At 66.5% G+C, this 20,730-nt stretch overlaps 4 protein-coding genes across 4 annotated transcripts; 2 read left to right on the top strand and 2 right to left on the bottom strand.

Moving 5' to 3' along the window:
- Nucleotides 1-1,932: 1,932 nt before the first annotated feature.
- EMIHUDRAFT_360599 (hypothetical protein) lies at nt 1,933-4,068 on the top strand (the record flags this gene model as incomplete). Its single annotated transcript, XM_005756071.1, has 2 exons — nt 1,933-3,432; nt 3,674-4,068. A coding segment is annotated over one exon (575 nt), but the record flags the coding sequence as incomplete, so codon positions are not given.
- A 2,928-nt stretch (nt 4,069-6,996) lies between these two features.
- On the top strand, nt 6,997-8,476 carry EMIHUDRAFT_108091 (hypothetical protein; the record flags this gene model as incomplete). Its single annotated transcript, XM_005756072.1, has 2 exons — nt 6,997-8,091; nt 8,171-8,476. The coding sequence occupies 2 exons, from the start codon at nt 6,997-6,999 to the stop codon at nt 8,474-8,476; spliced, it is 1,401 nt and encodes a 466-aa protein (XP_005756129.1).
- Nucleotides 8,477-8,913: 437 nt separating this feature from the next.
- On the bottom strand, nt 8,914-10,311 carry EMIHUDRAFT_221829 (hypothetical protein; the record flags this gene model as incomplete). The annotated part of the gene is made up of 1 exon (XM_005756073.1): nt 8,914-10,311. The coding sequence occupies one exon, from the start codon at nt 10,309-10,311 to the stop codon at nt 8,914-8,916; it is 1,398 nt and encodes a 465-aa protein (XP_005756130.1).
- An 817-nt stretch (nt 10,312-11,128) lies between these two features.
- On the bottom strand, nt 11,129-18,883 carry EMIHUDRAFT_466342 (hypothetical protein; the record flags this gene model as incomplete). The annotated part of the gene is made up of 14 exons (XM_005756074.1): nt 18,383-18,883; nt 17,898-18,206; nt 17,732-17,823; nt 17,492-17,512; nt 17,307-17,378; nt 17,174-17,224; nt 16,833-17,053; nt 16,395-16,497; nt 16,239-16,320; nt 16,032-16,183; nt 15,798-15,909; nt 15,664-15,733; nt 13,379-13,436; nt 11,129-11,743 (listed from the first exon to the last, which is right to left on the bottom strand). The coding sequence occupies exons 1-14, from the start codon at nt 18,864-18,866 to the stop codon at nt 11,129-11,131; spliced, it is 2,442 nt and encodes an 813-aa protein (XP_005756131.1). The 5' UTR covers nt 18,867-18,883.
- Between the last annotated feature and the right edge of the window lie 1,847 nt (nt 18,884-20,730).

Genomic DNA, 20,730 nt, shown 5'->3' on the forward strand with positions numbered 1-20,730 from the left:
GGCGCCTTCGCACGCCGCCGCCGCTGCCGTCTCACTCCGCGCAACGTGCCGCCGGGGTTCGCCCGCCGCCGACATGCTCTGCAGCGATGTGGCGGTCCGCAGTGCGATCCGCCTCGGTGGCAGCGCGCTCCCTCGTCCCGGCGCCCGGCGACTGGACCTGACAGCATCTCCTGCCGTCGGTGGAGCACGCTCGCCCCGCCCCCTTGGCGACGCGTGCTGCCGGCCGGGCCGCGGCCCAGTCCGCTACGCTCGACGGCGGGTCGGCGAGCGGCGTTGGTGCTCACTTCGGCGCACGCTCTGGAGGCGTGCCTGGAGGCGTGCTCGGCCGCGTGCCCGCTGCACTGCCTGTGGGCCCGAGGCGATGTGCGGCTGAGCTCCGAGCTGTCGCCGCCGCTGCGGCGCCGGGAGCGCCGCCGGTACCACCGCGTGGCTGCTCGTGGTGCCCCTGCGCTGCCTACTCGTGGTTCGGCAGGCAGGCGACACTGTCGCCGCTTGTGCGCCGCGGCTGCGGGCACCCGTCGCCGTCCCGTCTCTCCGGGAGGAGGGGGGCGGCGCGCGCTCACGTGTGCGGGCGCCAGACCACTCTCGAGGGCGACTGCGAGGCGGCCGCCCCAGCCGCCGCTCCGCTTTGCACGCGCGCTGCGCTGTGGTCGCCTCTCCAGCCTCGCTGACGAGGGCGTCGCGCTCAGCGCTCGGCAGGGCGCTTGCTAAGGAGCGAGAGCCTCCCAGCCCTTCGCTCACGCCTTGCAGCGCCTCTGCCGCTCTCACACGCCGCCGCCGCTACCGTCTCGCTCCGCGCGACGCGACGCTCGTCTTCGCCCGCCGCCAATATGTACGGCGACGTTGCGGTCTGCAGTGCGATCCGCCGCGCTGACGGCAGTGCGCCTCTCCTCGTCCCGGCGCCCGGCGAGTGGGCCTGGCAGTGCCCCTTACCGTCGGTGGGGCGCGCTCGCCTCCCCCCCTTGGCGACGTGCTGCCAGCCGGGCCGCGGCGCCGTCCGCTGCCGCGGCGGTGGCTCGGCGAGCGGTATTGGGTGCTCGTCTCGGCGCACGCTCTGGAGGCGGTGCCCGGTCGCATGCCCGCTGCACTGCCTGTATGCCCGAGACGGTTTGCGGCCGGGCTCAGAGCTGCCGCCGTCGCTGGTGCACCGGGCGCGGCGCTGCTACCGCGCCGTGGCGTGGCTGCTCGCGCTGCCTCTGCGCTGCCCACGCGCGGCTCGGCGGGCGGGCGACGCCATCCCCGCTCGTGCACCAGCCGCGGGCGCCCGTCACCACCCCGCCTCTCTGGGGGGGGGTGGCGAGCGCTCGCGTGTGCGTGCGGCTGCGCCACTCTCGAGGGCGCCGGCGGGGCCGCCGCCACCGCCGCCGCTCTACTTGAGCGAGCACTGCGCCGCGGTCGCCTCCCCGGCCGCGCCGACGAGAGCGTCGCGCCCAATGCTCGGCAAGGAACTTGCCCTGGGCGCAAGCCCCCCGCTGGCCCGGCGCTCCCGCTTTGCGGCGCCTTCGCACGCCGCCGCCGCTGCCGTCTCACTCCGCGCAACGTGCCGCCGGGGCTAGCCCGCCGCCGACGTGCTCTGCAGCGATGTGGCGGTCTGCAGTGCTATCCGCCTCGGTGGCAGCACTCTCCCCTCGTCCCGGCGCCCGGCGACTGGACCTGACAGCATCTCCTGCCGTCGGTGGGGCACCCTCGCCCCACCCTCTTGGCGACGCGTGCTGCCGGCCGGGCCGCGGCCCAGCCCGCTACGCTCGACGGCGGGTCGGCGAGCGGCGTTGATGCTCACTTCGGCGCACGCTCTGGAGGCGTGCTCGGCTGCACGCCCGCTGCACTGCCTGCGTGCCCGAGGCGATGTGCGGCTGAGCTCAGAGCTGTCGCCGTCGCTCACTCACTCACCGGGCGCAGCGGTGGGACATTGCGTCCATCGGGACATTGCGTCCATCGGGACATTGCGTCCATCGGGCCAGCTCGCCTTCGGGTCAGCTGGCCATCGGGACATTGCGTCCATCGGGACAGCTCGCCTTCGGGTCAGCTGGCCATCGGGACATTGCGTCCATCGGGACAGCTCGCCTTCGGGTCAGCTGGCCATCGGGACATTGCGTCCATCGGGACAGCTCGCCTTCGGGTCAGTTGGCCATCGGGACATTGCGTCCATCGGGACAGCTCGCCTTCGGGTCAGCTGGCCATCGGGACATTGCGTCCATCGGGACAGCTCGCCTTCGGGTCAGCTGGCCATCGGGACATTGCGTCCATCGGGACAGCTCGCCTTCGGGTCAGTTGGCCATCGGGACATTGCGTCCATCGGGACAGCTCGCCTTCGGGTCAGTTGGCCATCGGGACATTGCGTCCATCGGGACAGCTCGCCTTCGGGTCAGTTGGCCATCGGGACATTGCGTCCATCGGGACAGCTCGCCTTCGGGTCAGTTGGCCATCGGGACATTGCGTCCATCGGGACAGCTCGCCTTCGGGTCAGTTGGCCATCGGGACATTGCGTCCATCGGGACAGCTCGCCTTCGGGTCAGTTGGCCATCGGGACATTGCGTCCATCGGGACAGCTCGCCTTCGGGTCAGTTGGCCATCGGGACATTGCGTCCATCGGGACAGCTCGCCTTCGGGTCAGTTGGCCATCGGGACATTGCGTCCATCGGGACATTGCGTCCATCGGGACATTGCGTCCATCGGGCCAGCTCGCCTTCGGGCCAGCTGGCCATCGGGCCAGCTCGCCTTCGGGTCAGCTGGCCATCGGGCCAGCTCGCCTTTCCTCGTCCCGGCGCCCGGCGAGTGGGCCTGGCAGTACCCCTTACCGTCGGTGGGGCGCGCTCGCCTCCCCCCCTTGGCGACATGCTGCCGGCCGGGCCGCGGCGCCGTCCGCTGCCGCGGCGGCGGCTCGGCGAGCGGTATTGGGTGCTCGTCTCGGCGCACGCTCTGGAGGCGGTGCCCGGCCGCATGCCCGCTGCACTGCCTGTATGCCCGAGGCGATTTGCGGCCGGGCTCAGAGCTGCCGCCGTCGCTGGTGCGCCGGGCGCGGCGCTGCTACCGCACCATGTCGTGGCTGCTCGCGCTGCCCCTGCGCTGGCCACGCGCGGCTCGGCGGGCGGGCAACACCATCGCCGCTCGTGCACCAGCCGCGGGCGCCCGTCACCACCCCGCCTCTTTGAGGGGGGGGGCGGCGAGCGCTCGCGTGTGTGTGCGGCTGGGCCACTCTCGAGGGCGCCGGCGGGGCTGCCGCCACCGCCATCGACGGCGGCTCGACGAGCGGTGTTGGTGCTCGCTTCGGCGCGCGCTCTGAAGGCGTGTTCGACCGCGTGCCCGCTGCACTACCTGTATGCCCGAGGCGGATCGCAGTCCTGGCAGTCGCCGTCGCAGTTCTCGCAGTTCTGTCAGTCGCCGTCGCAGCCAAGCCATGCGGTCTGCTTGCGATTACCTTGGAGCAAATGGATGGACCACCCGCCCACCCTGTCAACATCATGTGGGAGGAACGTTGATACGTTGATGGCGCCAGCGCCTGCTGTTGACAAGTGGGGAGCAGACGGCTTCATCGCGAAGCTGCCCCCAGCAGGCGTCTTGACGGGTATCAAAATTCTTCCCTACGAAAGAGGCCAACGGACCCGAGAAGGTAATTTCTCGCAGCTGCGAGACAAGTTTTCTCGGAGCGACAGCCTCAAAGACAAAAGGGTGGATGGGTGGGGGGTGACCGCTGGTGAGCGCCAGCGGTGAGCGCCAGCGCGCCCCAGGAACGGTGGGGTGCCCTCGACCGCGCGTCCAAGTCACTTGGGCGGACGAGCGAGCGGCACATGGCCTGACAAAGAGAAATCGGAGTCTAGCGACGAGACCGAATCTGACCAGAGGCCGTCGTCTTCAGACGCCGTCCTCAGACGAAGGTGCCTTTCAGAGGTGTCCTTCAGGAGCGTAGCTGACGTCAGTCTGTGCGCGCTCTCTCGCCTCGTCGAACCCACCACCATCCCCTTTCTCCTCCTATCTGTCTTGTGTGTGCCTTGCTGGGGGGAGCAGACGGCTTCATCGCGAAGCTGCCCCCAGCAGGCGTCTTGACGGGTATCAAAATTCTTCCCTACGAAAGAGGCCAACGGACCCGAGAAACTCTATGCGCGACACTGGGAATTTACACTCCTCTCCTTAAAATCCCTGTGTGGTGGCGGCGTGCCGTTCTCCCATCCCTCCCTTGGGTTGTCTGTTTTCTTTCTTTCTTTTTTACTGGGAATTTACAACAGAACTCCCTCGCACGACACTGGGCACGGGACTGGCGCGCACTAGAAAAGAAAACGCGCGCCGCGCTTGACATCGTCCCCCACGGCTTACTGGGCACACCGAATCGCACTCACTCAAACACACGCTGCTCGGCCGGTTCCATCCTACCCGTACGGGGGCTAAAAACCTTACGCCCACACGCGCACCTCACCATCAGCTCCACTCACCACATCCTCTGCGCACCTTGCTCAGAGATCAGTCCGAGAAGCACCAGAAGTTGCGCTTGTTGTCGCCCTTGGCGAGGAAGATTGCGGGTGTACCCCAAGAACAGCGCCGGGAAGACGAAGAAGGCCGAGATGCGGTCGGTCTCGTACGCGAGGGAGCGCGCCTTCCTGTCAAAGGTGTACGAGAACCCCAACGGCCCAAGAAGTGTGTATACTACGGCTACGGCTCCCGCGCCTCGATCTTCGTGGGCAGCAGTTGGTTCGGCAGGTCCTCTCCGTGGCCTGCCCCCACCGCTTCGCCCTTGCCCCAAGTAAAGACGGCGCCGCTGGCGGTGATGGAGAGGCTGTGGCTGCGTCCAGCCGACACAGCGACGACGTGCTGGTCAGCCAAGGCCTCGACCTTCTTCGGCAGGAGCTGGCGCTGCTCGTCACCGTGGCCCAGCCGGCCATCGCCTCCAAGGCCCCAGCTCCAGACGGCGCCGTCGGCGGTGATGGCGAGGCTGTGGTAATCTCCAGCTGACACAGCGACGACGCGCTGGCCAGCGAAAGCCTCGACCTTCTTCGGCTGCCACTGGGACTGCTCGTCGCCGTGCCCCAGCCGGCAGCCGAAGCCCCAGCTCCAGACACTGCCGCCGGCGGTGAGGGCGAGGCTGTGGAAGTCTCCAGCCGAGAAAGCGACAATGCACTGCCCAGCAAAGGCCTCGACCTTCTTCGGCTGCCACTGGTTCTGCTCGTCGCCGTGGCCCAGCTGGCCGTAAAATCCATAGCCCCAGCTCCAGACGGCGCCGCCGGCTGAGAGTGCGAGGCTGTGGTCGCCTCCTGCCGAGACAGCGACGACGCGCTGGCCAGTGAAGGCCTCGACCTTCTTGGGCAGCCAGTGGTCCAGATAGCCGCCGTGGCCCAGCTTGCCATTGGCTCCCCTGCCCCAGCTCCAGACGGAGCCGTCGGCGGTGAGGGCGAGGCTGTGGTATCCTCCAGCCGACGCAGCGACGACACGCTGGCCAGCAAAGGCCTCGACCTTCTTCGGCTGCCACTGGGCCTGCTGGTCGCCGTGGCCCAGCTTGCCAAAGAGTCCACCGCCCCAGCTCCAGACGGCGTCAGCGGTCAGGGCGAGGCTGTGGCACATTCCAGCCGACACGCTCACGGCGCGCTCGCCACCCAGAAGGGGGAGGCGGGTCGGCGTGTTGAGCCGCGTCACGCCCTCGCCGTGACCGAGGAGGGCTGGCACGCCATCCGCCGAGCCGCACGACGAGAGCCGCCCCTCGCCGTCAATGAAGAGGCTGTGGTAGTGGCCCGCCGCAACCCTCGCCGGCGGGTTGGACTCGCGCAGCAGCGCAGAATAGCACAGCCACCGCACGGCGCAGCTCTCGCCCTCTGGCTGCGCCGGAAGCTCGAAGCCAAACTCCTGCGCCCACAAGCGGATGCCCTGCTCCGCGAGCGAGTGAAAGAGCAGCGAGACGGCCGCGACGCGAGCGATGTCGATGGGGCTGTCGCAGCGAGAGAGGGCGCGCTCGAGGAGCTCCCTGGGGAGATCGAGCAAGCGGACGGGCGGCGGCGCGTCTGACGAGGGGGCGGCGGTGGTGGCGGCGGCGAGGCGGCGCGAGCGGCGGCGCGGCGGTGTGGACATCGCGAAGAAAAGCTCTGTTTTGTTTCTTTCTTTTTGGATGTGCGGCTGATGACAGCACTCCAAGTGCTCCAAGTGTATATGAAATGAACTCGGGGGCACGGGACGCGGCACAAACGGGGCACAAACGCCAGGCTACAAAGACGGGGAGGCACGTAGTGACGCAGGGGAGTCTAGGCGACGGCGGCGTCCTCCGACGCCGCGGCGAGCCTGAGCTCGGTCGCAATCTCTTCCGCCGCCGCGAGCTGCAGCGCGACTGACATGCGCTGGGCCTGCAGCGACAGCCACGACCGCGTCGACCAGCTCGCCTCGTCCTCGTGCTGCCGCTTCGAGTGCACCAGGCGCTCCCTCGCACGACCTGGGCACGGGACTGGCGCGCACTAGAAAAGAATTTTACAACAAAGCTCCCTCGCACAACACTGGGCACGGGACTGGCTCGCACTGGCACTAACACAGGTACACCACGGGAGCCGCCTAAGCGACTCCTGCGAGAGTGGCGAGGCACTTAGCTCCGTGCACCCGCCCACCCCCGCCACAGGCAAGCTCATTCACAACCTGCTTAGAAAAGAAAACGCGCGTAGCGCTTGACATCGTCCCCCACGGCTTACTAGGCACACCGAATCGCACTCACTCAAACACGCTGCTGGTTCCAATACATGTACTAGGAAGAGGTAGAGGAGGCCCCCAAGCGACAAAGTCGCGCGAAGAAGGAGAAGATCCCTCGTGCTCCCCCAATCAAACGGTGTCGCCGTTTGGAAATCGTTTCTGGGCAACTCCTTGACCCTCCAGTGTGTGCGCCGCCGCGTCATCATCGGCGCCCAGCCCAGGGGAGCCTGTTCACGACATCATGAACCCAGCTGAAGTCATTGCCTTTGGAGCGGATCGTCCTGCCTGCACCACGACAAGCACCTTCACCGCCCCATCAGTCCGCGTCACGAGTCACGGCGAATGCAGCCGCTCTACCGCCGAGCCGCCATCGACCCGCCGGACTTCGCGCTTGTAGCTGAGGCCGTGAGTGGAGATGGCAAGCCGACTCGTTCGCCGCCTCGTTCGCCGCCTCGTGTCGCATCAATCCCGGAGGACGCCGAGCTGATTGAGAGCAATGGTCCAAAGGCTTGGCTCACCGCCAGTGGACCGCCGTCGCCGTCGCCGGCTCGGGCCGCCAGCCACAGCAGGCTGTGCACGGAGGCAGGCATCCAGAGCTCTCTCGGGCACGCGGCAGCGCCGCCGTCGCCACGGACCGCCAGCTACACCAAGCTGTGCAAGGAGGCCCGCGCCGAGAGCGCTCGCGGGCACCACGCCAAGGCGGACGTGCTGCTGCGGCGCGCAATCGAGCTCCAGCAGGCCAACCCGCTTGCCTGGGGCGATTTGGCGGAGGTGCGCCTGGCTTCAGGCGACTGCTTGGGCGCCTTTGCGAGCTTTGTCGCGTGCGCGGAGCGCTGCCCGGTGGCGTCGCCGCCGTGGGCGGCGAGCGTGTGCGGGGCCTTCCAGGCTCGCAAGCAGGCGATGAAGGGGTGCGGAGAGTGCTCGCTCGGGACGTGTACGGCGTGCAAGCTCCGGCTACCGCCCCTGCCCGCGTGGATGGCGACGCCCGAATGCCTGCGTCAAACCTCGGAGGATGTGGTGGAGGCCGATCCGGACTCGATTGTCGCTTGGCGCCTGCACAGCGAGGCTCACGCCGGCGTCGGCGACCATGCCACTGCCGAGAAGAGCTACTGCAAGGCGGTCCAGATCGTCTCGGACGGCTCGTTTGATCGCGTCCTGACAGAGCAGAGCAAGCCGCACCTCGCACAGCTCGACACGGAGGTGCTCTCGCGGGCAGGCTCGATCCGGTACCTCGACCTCTGCGAGCGAGGCCAGAGCCAGAGCCGGCGGAGCGGGTACGCGGCCGCTGCAGAGCTGTTCGAGCGGGCCACCGAGCTGGCGCCCGCCATCCCTCTGGGATGGGGCGACCTCGGCAACGCGCGGGCGGCACTCGGCGAGTTCAGCGCGGCGGCCGACGCCTTTGTCACTGCGGCGCAGTGCTGCGACCCGGAATCGCAGGTCAAAGTCGGCGGAGCGGTGGGTGCGCCTCAATCTCGCTCATAATCTCGCTCACCTCGGCTAATCTCGGCGAACATAGGCTTGGGCCAGCTGCGCCGCCAGCGCATACACGGCCCGCAAGCTGGCAGCGCCGTGCGGGAGCCAGGACGTGTTTTGCAAGTGCCACGCGTGTGCATCGCTGCCGCCGCTCCCGGACTGGCTGAGCTCGCCCGCTGCGCTTCGCGACACCGCCGACCGCGCCGCTGCTGCGGACTTGCGGCTCGGCGCCGCGCGACTCATGCAAGAGGACGCCGTGTCGATGGCGGGCGCCACGTCGGTATGGGTGGAAATCTGCGAGCGCGCGGCGCACCTCGTGCGGCGCATGCTGGAGGTGGTGTCGGGGTGATGGGCGAGACGTGGGCAGCCTCCTTTGTTTACTGAAATTTAAGATCGTAGAGTGTGGTGGTGCTGTGGTCGTCCGTCGACCACACCTCTGGGATAAATCCGTCAGTCGGGCTGCACTAGTCTAGACGTCCATAGATGGCGCGCGGCGCGGGCGGATGACTAGGGGAGAAAATGCGGAGATTCTAGCTCGCAGGGAGATGTGCTCAAGTAAAGGTTGGTGATGAGGGGGTCGGGGTGTTGGTGTTGTCCGTCTCGGCTCGACGTGTAGTGTGTAGGGGTTGTGTGAGATTTGTGTCAGCGATGTGTGTTTTGCCTTTGAAAACCGAACAGTTTTTGAAGATAGTGTGGTCATGCTAATGCTCATGAAATCACCAGTCTTCAGAGAAGTCACCATGCCAGAGTGCAGAGAAGCTCAACCATGCCCTTCGAATGTACGAATCACAACATGTGCACGTCGGCGCCGTCAAAGTCGAAATCGTCAACCTTAAACAGGAGGTCAGCAAAGTCCTCGCCGCCCGGCAGCGTCGCCAGCGAGATCGGGCTCAGCTCCGCCTCGTCCACGCCCACGGAGAAGACGCCGGAGGCGGCCAGGCCCAGACCCGAGTCCGCGGGAAGGGGGTCGGGCTTTGGGCCCTCATCGCGTGGCCTCTTTGGAGGGGGGCGCGCAGAGCAGTCGAGTCCGAGGCGCACGCAGCGCTCACAGGGACTGGCATCGTTGAGGTTGCACCGCACCTTGGCCCGCTTGCAATGCGCACAGGCGCGGCGCATCGGCTTGGCGGTCCCCTCGCACAGCAGGCCGAGCCGAGTGCAGCGAGGGCACGGTCGCTCGTCGGTGCATGCGGTCCTCGCCTTTTGACAGGCGGTGCACGCGTGTAGCTTGGGCCGCTGGTCGCCGCTCGAGGCTGGGCTCGACCTCTTGGTCGGCGTCTTGAGCAGCCGCGCCACCGCCGGCACCACCGCGACAGGAGGCGAATCGCAGGTGGCGCGAGCCACTGTTGGCGGCTTGTCTGGATCCGACGCTGGGGGCTTGTTGGTCGCCTTGTCAAGGTCCAACTCCTGGAGTGGGTCGCCCTCCGTGACGGCCACCTTGTTGATGCTCTCTATCCCGTCGCGAAGCCGCCGGAACTGGTCGCAGCTGCGGCGCAGGTGCGAGTCGGCATCCAGCGCGCACTTTGCGCGAAGCTGCAGCTCGCCAGCCTCCGCCACAGACTCGACGAGTTCGGAGCAGCTGGCCGTGTTGCTCTGAAGGAGCGCGAGCAGCACTGGGTGCACCATTGCGAGGCGACTGCAGGTGTCATCGGATCTCTTGCGCACCTCCCCCAGCACCATTAGTAGCGTGCTCTGCACCGCAGCCTCGCTCTCTTCGACCGGTGGCCTGGCGCTCACAATCTCGACCAGAACCTCGTGATCGGCTGCCAGGCAGGTGGCCGCGAGAGCTGCAGTCGTGACCGGCAGAACCCAGCTGCCGTCGCCCGCGCGGAGCTTCTCCAGGGCGAGAGCTCGGACCCTCACCTGCGCCATCGCCGTGAGGCCTTGCCCTGCTGCCAAGGGAGCAAGCATGCCGGCCAGCATCGCGACCAGCAGTGCCTGCTCGTACGCTTCCTCTCCGAGCCACTCCTTGAGCGGCCCGGGCGTCGTTGAGATGCAGACGAGCCTGAGGAAGCTTCTCAGCTGCATGCTCGACACTGCATCGTGGCATGCATTGTGGAGGCGCGAGAGCGCATTCTCGACCTCCTGGAAGCCGTCGGCTCTACTGCATTCCACGTTGATCGCCGCCCGGCCGACCGGCTCGCCGTACAGCGAGACTCCAAACTCATAGCGGCGGACGGCTGGCATCCTGGACTCAAGGAGAGAGGCACTGCCAGGGAACGCGCCACGGAGGCGGATCATTTGGTAGAGTGCACCGGACGAAACTAACCCCCCTCGCGCCTCCTTTGGATCTGCCGACCCCCCTTGCCGCGATGAAAGATGAGCCGTTTGTTTCGGTTTTCTTTTTCTTGGGTGGTCGGCTTTTTTGGATTCTCCCGCCCTCCAACCCCTCTCTTGGATTTTTAGAGTTGGAGTTGAAAGATTCTCTGGATCTCCAAGGGTTCAAATTTCAACGAAATTCACTTGGCTCACCTAAACTTGGCGAGCAGAGAAATGAAAATCTCAAAAGGCGAGCAGATGAAAATCTCAAATGTCTTTGCATGTTTTGTTATACCCTCATGGGGCGCAAGAGAGAGGCTGCACGGCTGTGTACGGTCTGTGCTGCTGTCGCGCTGTCAGCGCTGCTGTCAGGCCACTGTGTGCTGTCGGGCTGTCAGGCAGCTGTCAGGCTGTCACGTTAGGGCCTGACAGCGACGGAGCCCCTCTGATGTCAGACTCTGCTGTCAGGCTGTCAGATACGTGCTGTCAGGCTGTCAGAGAAAGTGCTGTCAGCGCTGTCAGGCTGTCGGGCACTGTCAGGCGCTGTCTGGGGTTTGCTGTCAGGCTGTCGGACCAGGGCTCAGCTTTTTCTTTTTATGCATGAGCATGTGGTGAATAGTAAGAATAGTGAATAGTGTGCATGCGCGCCCCACACAAGTACAGCCCCAGCAAACGTATAACCCGTGTTACACAACCGAATGCGCGGCAAAATCGAACCCGCGTGCCCCTCCAGAAACAGCATGGTCTATGCAACGGCATCGCTTTGGGCCGCATCCGCAGCCTCCCTGGCAGCGTCCGCCCTGGCCCTCGCCGCGCCCGCAGCAATTCCCGTGGCCTCTGCAGCGCCTATCGCCGCCTGAAGCTCCGTCTCGCGCCCCTCAAGCGCCGAGTCGGCCTCGCTCAGCGCCGCCTTGGCCTCGCTCAGCGCCGCCTTGGCCTCCTCCAGCGCCGCCATGACCTTCTCCACTGCTGCTGTCGCTGCCACCTGCGCCGCCCTGGCCTCCGCCCGCGCCACCTCGGCATCCGCCAGCGCCGCCACGGCCGCCGCCTCCTCCTCCTCCTCCGCCTCTGCCTCCTCCTCCGCCTCGTCCGCCGCAGCGTCCAAGCGCGCCGCCTTAGCCACCTCTGCCGACGCCGCTGCCTGGCTCGCCGCCGTGATGCCGAACCGCATCCGCTCCTCGTGACACTTCTCGAGAAGCCTCATCATTCTCTCCTCCTCGGCCTTCTTCGCGGCCTCAGCTGCCTCCGACGGCGCCTCGGCACCCTCCTCCGCCTCCTGCGACGGCCCAGCCGCGCCCGCCCCTCCGCCCTTCTTCTTCTTCTTGCCCTTCTTGCCCTTGGCGCGCTTCTCAGCCTCGACCTCCGCCAGCAGCTCGTCGGCGTGCCGCGCCGCCTCCTTCTCCTCCGCCGCCCTCGCCGCCTCCCTCTCCGCCGCCCCCGCAACCCACGCCGCCTCCTTCGTCGCCTTCTCGGCCGCCGCCTTGGCCGCCGCATGCTCCTCGAGGGCGCGCACGCACTCGGCATGGCCCTTCTCCTTGGCAATCTGCAGCGCTGTCTCACCGACCACGTCGCGCAGCGTCATGTCAGCGCCCGCCCGCAGCAAGCGGAGCACCACGGTGGGATGGTTGCCGAGGGCGGCGGCCATCAGAGCGGTGTTGCCGTCGCTGTTCTGCATGTCGATCTCTGCGCCGAGCCGGATCAGCGTGTCGACAACCCGCAAGCCGCCTCCGTAGGCGGCGGCCATCAGCGCTGTGCTGCCAATCTTGTTTCGCTGATTGATCTCCGCGCCGTGCCGCAGTGCCAGCTCGACCAGCTTCTCGTGGTCGTTCACAGCGGCGAGACCCAACGCGGTATTGCCGTTGCTGTTCTGCAACGAGACATCTGCGCCACGCCGCAGAAGCGCCTCGGCCAGCGCCGCGTGGCCATTGCCCACTGCGACCATCAGCAGTGTTATTCCGCTCTCACGAGAGCCGTCACCAAAGGTGTGCTCGAACGTCGCGTCGGCCCGCCCGCCGCCGTCGAGCCACGCCAGCACCGGAAATCCGTCGCCTCGCCGAGCCGCTAGCACGACCTCCTCTGGCGCCGCCTCGCTGCCCGGCGCGGTCTCTGTGCCGCCCTCGCCGATCAAAGCAGAGGCCACGGCACTGGCGCCCGCCGCCGCCTCGCCTGCGGGTGCGCCGTTCGCCCCTGCGCCGCCCGCCTCGGCCGACGCCGCCTTGCTCCTAGCTGTCGCCACCTCCCCGAGATACGTCCTGAAAGCCTCGACGCACTCGGCGTGGCCGTTCTCCTTGGCGATCTGCACCGCCGTCTCACCGTACACGTCGCGCAGCTTCATGTCTGCGCCCGCCCGCAGCAAGCGGAGCACCATGGCGGGGTGTCCGCCGTCGGCGGCGAGCATCAGAGCGGTGCCGCCCTTGTTGGCCTGCAGGTTGATCTCTGCGCCGAGCCGGATCAGCGTGTCGACAATCCGCTCGTGGCCTTTGTAGGCGGCGTCCATCAGCGCTGTGCTGCCAATCTTATTTTGCTTATTGACCTCCGCGCCGTGCCGCAAAGCCAGCTCGACCAGCTTCTCGCGGCCGTTCGCGGCGGCGAGGCTCAGCGCGGTGCCACCGTTGCTGTGCTGCAAGGAGACATCTGCGCCACGCCGCAGAAGCGCCTCGGCCAGCTCCTCGTGGCCATTGGCCATTGCGAGCATCAGCAGCGTCATGCCGCTCGCACGAGAGCCGTCACCGAAGGTGTACTCGAGCCTCGCGTCGACCCACCCGCCGCCGTCGAACCACGCCAGCACCGTTCCCGCTTGGCCATCCTTGGCGGCCTTCCGAATGCTTGCAGGGACGTCGCCGACGCCCTCCGCGGACGTCGGAGTGCGGCGCGCCATTTTGCAGAGATGGAGCGGCGCGCAAGAATTCCCGCGCAAGTTGTCCAGCAACTGCCGCGCATGCGGTTTTTCTCTTTTCGGTGTGTTGCTGTGGGCCGGCCGCATCCCGCTTCGCACCTGGAAGAGGTTGACGCCGCACCGGCACCCGGTGTGTCTTGATTTGCCAACAATACACCTATCCCGCACCCGGTCTCTCATGCTCGAGCTGAGCTCTCTTCTCGGCTCGCCGGCTCCCGCGCTGGGCATCGAAAAAGAATTCGCGCGCCCTCGCACTCCAAGTGCTCCAAGTGCGCACCCGCTTCTCTCACAGCAGAGAAGTCACCTCGCGGTTGAGGCACTCCGGGCCCGCGGGTCAGCTTGTTCCCGTTGTTCTCTGCACAGAGCACATTCGCCGTACGCGTCCGTGGCGCGGGTGTGGTTGCGAGCGCTCGCCCATGCCTAATCTCTCTCGGGACTCTTACTGAAAACAAAAAACGATAAGATAATACCGTCGGGTACTTATTTTAAGAGCAGGTAAACAGCAATAGATCCGGGTGTAGTGCCGGATCAGTTCCTGGAGCCAGGGGGACCGATTCGCGCTTGCCAAGGGACCAATTGCTAGACACCCGGGCCGGGGGGGGGAGGGGGTACAGGGGGGCCCGCACAGGTGGGCGAGCCAAACTCTGGCGGAGGCAGCCCGCTCACCCCCAGGCGCCCCTCGAACCGGAGGGTGGTCTGCCGCCGCTGCGCGGTCGGCGCGCCGAGCGCGGGAGACATATCAGCTTCGCGCCACAGGTGGGGGGACCGATTCTCAGCAAGTTTGGCAGCGCGGGCAGTGTGAAGGATCGATTGCTGTACAACGAGGGACCGATTCCGTGAGGGCTGGGTATCGATTAGGCCGCTTGAGGGCCGGATCTATTGCTGTTTACCTGCTCTTAAAATAAGTACCCGACGGTACAAGTGCGCACACTTAATGATTTTCGGCCGGCCGCAGGTCGGGCTGGACGCGGCTGTTTCGGCCGGCGGTCGGGGTCGGACACCAGCTTTGTCGGCGCGTCAGCGCCGAAGAAAATTTTGGGCGATTTTCTTGTACTCCCGTCACTTCCAGCTCACGCTCCCGGTTTTGTCAAATAGGATTCGAATCTCGAACTTCTATTTACTCCTTGAGGTTCCCTCAGGCCCGCCGCCGCGCTCGCTGGACAGCGGCCGTGACTCACCTGCTTCGGGCGCGCTGCTCCTCGGGGATGGCGAGAAGCGGCAGAGATGATGCTCATAGATGAGCTAGCCCCAGATGCCCCGTTTGCCCCACTGCGGCGCCGCGCTCGTGCCGGCGTGCGAGTGGGTACAATGCACCCCCTCTGCCGCTCGCGGCCCGGAACGCATCGGGAGATATTCATTCGTATACGTCAAGACGTGCTCAGATGGCACGTAGTAGAGTGACTGAGCGCGTGGCCACTCTCCACCCTCGATTGCGGGTGCGGCCGCGGCCGCAGTGGTGTAGGCGGACAGTAATGATGCCGCGCGGGCGGAGTGGCGGACACGAGGACGCTGCCGTCGGACGAGGGGTTGCTATCATACGCAAGCACGAGCCGTCGGTGACGCGACGGCGTCATCACCGTTGGCCAGCATAGAAGCGCGAAAACCTGCCCGTGTGTCGGATGCGTCCCCAAACTTGTAGCGCTACATCTTTGGACACACACCGGCGGGCGCTTTCGAGGCGACCGGGAGCATTTTTTCTAGCCACATGGACCTTTTTGCGGCACGACAGCTACACTCGACTACAGCCTAAAACAGCTACGACTGCAACGGCGCGCAGCGCCGAAGAAAATTTTGGGGCTTCTCGAGCGGCGGCCGGTGTGGACGCCGTTGTTTCGCAGCTCGGTCGGGGGGGGGCGCCCCTGCGTTTCCCTGCGGTCGGTCGAAAATCATTAAGTGTGCGCACTTGTAAGTTCGTCGGGAAAGCCGCGGGAAGCTCCCTCGGCAAACGGTGTGCCATCAGGATAGGGGATAGCGGAGGCCGGGAGGCAGTCGGCCGCCACTCGCGTCACTTCGACCCAGCTGTGGTTGCGGCGCGCGGCGCGCGATGGGTGCATCAGCATCCCCAGAACCTGCCTGCCGACGTTCTCTGGTGGCCGCGAGAAGCAGAGCGAGCGGCGCCCGGCGGACGTGGCGGCCGGCGCGCCGAGCACCCGAGCTGGCGGGGCCGGGGGCTGTTGCGCGCCTGGGCCCGACTTCCCTGGCGCGAAGCTCGTCGAAAGAGATTTTCAACGTGTCATGATGTATCCTCGCTTTTCTTCTCGCACGCGAGTGCGCAATGAAAGCAAAAAAGCACAATCGACTGCACCACCTTGCTTGCTCTGCCTAGTTACTGGACAATAATCGCAGACTCTGAGGCAGTGGGCCTGCCCCTCGCCGCGCGGTACTTTGCCGCCACCATCGCGAACGCCGGCTTCGGCCGCCGCCAGAAGTCGAGCACGCCCTTGTGGTTGGTGCCTAAACAAAAAAGAAGGCGGTGAACAAGCAAAAGGAAAGGCGAGCACGCCCGTGCGGTTTGTACCTCCGGGCCGGAAGGTTGGCGCGATGGCGGTGCAGTTTGGCGGGCCGAGCCGGCGGAGCTCCTCGAAGGTGGTGGGCGGCGGGTGGTCGTAGGTGCAGTGGGTGCCGTTCTCCTACGAAAGTCAGCCATGGAGACGAATAAGCGCGTGACTAGGTGGGTCTTGTGTGCGGAGGGCGCCGCTCTCTCCTGCCCCGGCCGGCCGTGGCACGGCCAGGTGCTGCCGCAATTGTCGACCTTGAAGTCATAAAAGTGCCACAAGCTGATGCCCGAGATGCGGTCGTTGGCCAACGCCACGTCGACGTCCTCGCCGATCACCGCCGACTGGTACTGCAGCGTCCACTTTGACGCGGTCGCGTTGTCGCCCCACTCGTACACGCCCCCGGCGCCTATCCGCGGACCACTCATCGCTGGGCATGCGTCCGTCGGAGCTCACTCGCACACGAGGGAGGGCGGCGCCCGTCTCTGAGATCATCATCGGCTTGCCGACGGTGTGGCGGCCGCTCGCCGTCGTCCCCTCGGCCACCTGCTCACAGTTGGTCTCTTCTCGCGCTCACCCTTCCTTCTCCCGCAACTCCGCGCTCGCCCCCCCTCGGCCACCGCCGCCGCGAAGCCGTCCCACACACGCGGCGACTTGGACGAGTACCAGCCGGGGTAGTCGTTGAAGGCGACGAGGCTCGCGTGCTCGTAGCAGGCTCCGCTCCTGTTGATGGACAGTCAATCATCAGCCCACGCATCGGGGAGAGCTCGCGTGCTCGCAGCAAGGCTCCGCTCGTCTTGTGGTCGTCCGCCCACGTCGTGAAGCGCGTGGGGTCGCGAGCCTGTGCACAGCTGGACGCGTGAAGAGCAGTGCTGCCCGGCCTCGTCGAGGGGCGGGAGGGGGGGATCGCGGGCCCGTGCGAGCGCGCTGCAGGCGCCATAGGCAGGGCATGCCTGGCGAGGAGGAGGGGCAGCTGCACTCAGCCCCCCCGAGGAGTCGCCTGGCGCCGTGGGGGCGGGGGGCTCGCCTCCGGGTGGTCGCTAGGGCCCTCGTTGAACCAGCCCCACGCGAAGACCGCCGCGTGGTTGATGGCGTTGTCGATCATCTCGGAGAGCTGCCGCTTCTGGTGCACCATGAAGAAGGCCCAGTCCTTCGTGTTTGCGACGCTGACCGCAGGGCCGAGCGTCTCGGACCAGAAGAGGATCCCAGCCTCGTCGAGCCGGTCCAGCCAGCGGGGGTCGTGCGGATAGTGCGCTCCCCGCACGAGGTTGGCGCCGCCCTAGCAGGCAGAAGACCGCAATACCGCAATACCACCATGTGGAATGCTATAAGAAAGTGGTAATGTCTCAGTGACGGAGCAGCGAGATGGCTTGGCTCAATGTGTGTTAGAATATCTCACCTTGCGGAGCAGCGCGATGTCGGCGTCGAGCTGCTCGTCGGTCGGGCTCGCCTATACCACACGCAGAGCCGCGTGAGCAGCGCCTCTTCGCAGCCGCGCCGAGCCGCGCGTCGGTCGGGCTCGCCGCCGTCACCGGCCACTGTGTGTGGTGGTTCCAGCCAACCAGCTTGGCAACCTCTCCGTTGAGGGTGAGTCGCGCCGTCGCCTGGCCCATCCCCACAGCGCACGGTCAACGAGTCCAGATGAGCCACTCCTTCTCTCGTGCAAACTCCGCGCCTTGTCCACGCCAAAGCGGCGGAGCCCGAACCTCTCGGTCACCGACTGCCCGCCCATGCTCACCTACAGGGAGGCCTCCTGGAAAGGTCCCGCAACGGCCCCGGAAGAGCCACGCAGCTGCCCGCCGCGGGGTGGCCGTCAGCGTGTGCAGGTGCGGCGCATCCGGAGACCACGGCTTCGCGTCCGGCACCGGCACGCCTTCAAGACGCACCTGCAGCGGCACTCGTCCTTGATTCCCCTGCCCTCGCCCTTCAGGCCGCGGCAATTCCCTCCGCCCCGCACCGTCCCGCCCGACGCGGTGCCGTTCCTCGCCACCGCCTCCCCGCCGTCGAAGGCGAGGGAGAAGTAGTAGACGGGCGCGGGGCATGCGGCACCTGCAGGAAGGCTCCAGGAAAGGTGATCGACGGTTCCGGGAGAAGAAGCAGACGGCAGCAGGGGCACTGCGCGCCGCCGCCGCACCGAGGCGACCCACCTACCGCCCCTCCAGACTCTGCCTTCCCGCCGAGCTCTCCCTGCCCTTTGAGCTCCTCCCGCCCGCCCTCGACGCCGCTCAGCACGAGGGAGATGTCCACCGCCGCCGGCGCGCCGTCGGGCTGCTCTGCCTCCACCGCCGACGAGGACGGCACCACATGCGCCCGCCACAGGAGCGGTCCCGCCTCCGGCACAGCGTGCAGCTCGACCGAGCGCGTGATCCCGCCGTAGTGCCAAAAGTCGCCCCCCGTGTGCATCGGCGCCGTGGTCGCGTTGAAGCGGTTGTCTGCGAGCGAGCGGCTTTTATGAGGCGCCTCCGGGAGCTGGCGCGGAGGGCGCGCGGCGACGCGCCGGCGGCGTGTGGGGCGGTGCTCTGCGGCAGGGCCAGCGGGATGCGCCAGCGAGGGGAGGGAGGGGTGTCGGGCGGCTGAAGGGCAGAGGTGTCGGGTGATGCAAGCGCGCCCGCGAGGACGAAGAGCTCGTTCTCTCCGCCGCCGTCGGGAGAGAGGGCGTCTGCAGGCACGTCGAGGGCAAAGGCGACGTAGCCGCCGGCGAGGTGGTCGCCCACCTCCCTCCCGTTGACCCACACGCGGCAGTAGAAGGAGCACGACTGGAACTGCAGCCGCACGGCCGAGCCGGCCGCGGGGCTGCGGAAGGAGGTCCGAAAGAGGCCGACGCCGCGAGGGCCGAGGTAGCCGCCCGCGCCGCCGGCGACGACGTCCATGCAGGAGGGGACGCTCGTCATGTTTGGCGTCGCGCCGTCCGACGGCCTGAAGCTGGCATTCATCGAGTCGAAGCCCGAATCCCAGCCGTCGATGAAGCCGTAGCGCCAAGCGCCGTCGAGGAGGCGGACCTGGCGGCTGCCGCCATACTTTGGCCAGTAACGAGGCGCGTCGGGCGCCCACGCGGCGGCGGAGTGGATGAGTAGGATGGGCAAAGGCGTCATGGGATCGTTTGAGCCGGATTTTCTTTTCGTCGTCTCGACGGCATTTGAAGGCGTCTCGAACTGTCCTCGACGCCGCCAGTGGCGGGCCGACGGCAGGGTAGGGGCCGCAGGCCGTGCCTCGAGGCGCAGGCTCTACTGCTCATTCATGGCTCCGCACTCCGCTCCGCGCGGCGTGTTGAGTATGGCTCGCACCAGCAGCCAGACGGCTGCTGGTGGATGCTCGCGCGTTTCTCGCGCCGTCCTTGGCACGAGAGGGCGGGTTGATTTGCGAGTGCACCACGCAATCTGCAGGCAATGCCAGCAAAGTGGGGCGGCGGCGTCGATAGATATCGACGCCGCCGTCGCCGCGCATCATGACGAGTTCGCATTCCCCATGTGACCCTCTATACCTCACCTTCGAGACAAGCCAGGGTTCAACCCAATGGACCTAGTGTGGCGTCGAGGCCCGCACGTCTGGACATGCGGGCCGCGGCTGCAGAACGGCGGGCTAGGCATTGAGAGCCCAGGAGTTTTAATGAAGGGCAGAAGGCGACCCGGGCTCATCGCGGTGAGCACGAGCCTGTCGTCTTGCGTCCAGTAGATGCGCGCGAGTCAATCACCCCCAAAAGAGCCACATCATCTGATTTCCCCCCCTCGTTCTGCGTTAACAGCTGGACACGAAGCGTTGCTTTTGACAGCGCGTGCAAAAGGATGGGAATTAGCAGGGGAGCAAAATGATCAGCACTCAGCCTTCCCTCCCCCTCCCGGATGGAAGTACTACCTGAGCTCGACCGTGCTTAAAGGCCAAGGTAGGCCGCCTATTGAAATCGCCCGAAGCGCTAGCGCTTCGCTAGCGCAAGCTCGCACGGCCTCTCACGCTCCGCTGCTGCCCTCTTGGCGGCTCTCCGCCCGCCAGCTCGACCAACTCGACCGCCGAGAGGCTGGGCTTGGCCGGCGGCGCGACGCGTGGCCTCTGCTGCGGCCATCTCGGACGCTCAAGCGGCGCCAGCCAGCGGCTCGGACGCGCATCCTTCACACACGCCGCCACGACCAAGCTGAGCGGGCCCGGTGTCGAGTCATGGTGCGAGATGCATGTCAGGGGCGGCTGTGGCCACAGCAGGTCCACCAGACGGGCGTCAAAGCTTGCCGTCGGCGTGCTGTCGTGGCGAGAGCCGAGACCGCTGCAGAGGAGCCGAGTGCAGTGGCGAGCCAGAGGCTACCAGGGTCACCAGGTGGTAGCCCTTGCCCATTCTGAGCAGGGATGTGCTTTGATGGGGTTGTGCTTGAGCGTGTGTGAAGTGGGAGTGCGTGCCGGCGGTGTCTGTGGCTGAAACGGGCGTGTGTGAGGCTGCAGAGCCGTGGTATGAGCCAGAGTGAGCTTCATCACCCAAGATAAGTGCGGTTTGGGACGGCTCAGACTTGCTGCTGATGGGCCTGGGCCAGGAGAGCGACAGAGAAGGCGAGGTGGTGAGCTGGGAAGCCGCTTTGTCGGCACCTGGACGTGTCGCGATGAAGTGCCAAAAAGTACTATTTGCGGCTATTGCTCCAAACTTCGGGAGACAAGGCCTACATATTATGACTGCATCCATGAGCCTAGTGCATGAGGGCTGCGGGACGAGACATTTCACGGTCGGTGGCGCCGACAATGACCTCCGTAATGCCCTCGCAATCGGCTCGGATGGGGTCCACCGGGGACAATCTCGGAGCCCTCTCCGTGGCATCACGAGCCGGTGTGAGCTTGAAGACCCGAGGTAAGTGCGGTTTGGGACAGCTCAACCTGATACTGATGGGCCTGGGCCAGGAGAGCGACAGAGAAGGCGAGGTGGTGGGCTGAGACTAGGAAATCACTCTTCTTGACTCTTTTATCGCGAACTCGGCTCTCGCG

This window comes from Emiliania huxleyi (genome assembly GCF_000372725.1).
Source record: "Emiliania huxleyi CCMP1516 unplaced genomic scaffold EMIHUscaffold_99, whole genome shotgun sequence".
NCBI lineage: Eukaryota > Haptophyta > Isochrysidales > Noelaerhabdaceae > Emiliania > Emiliania huxleyi.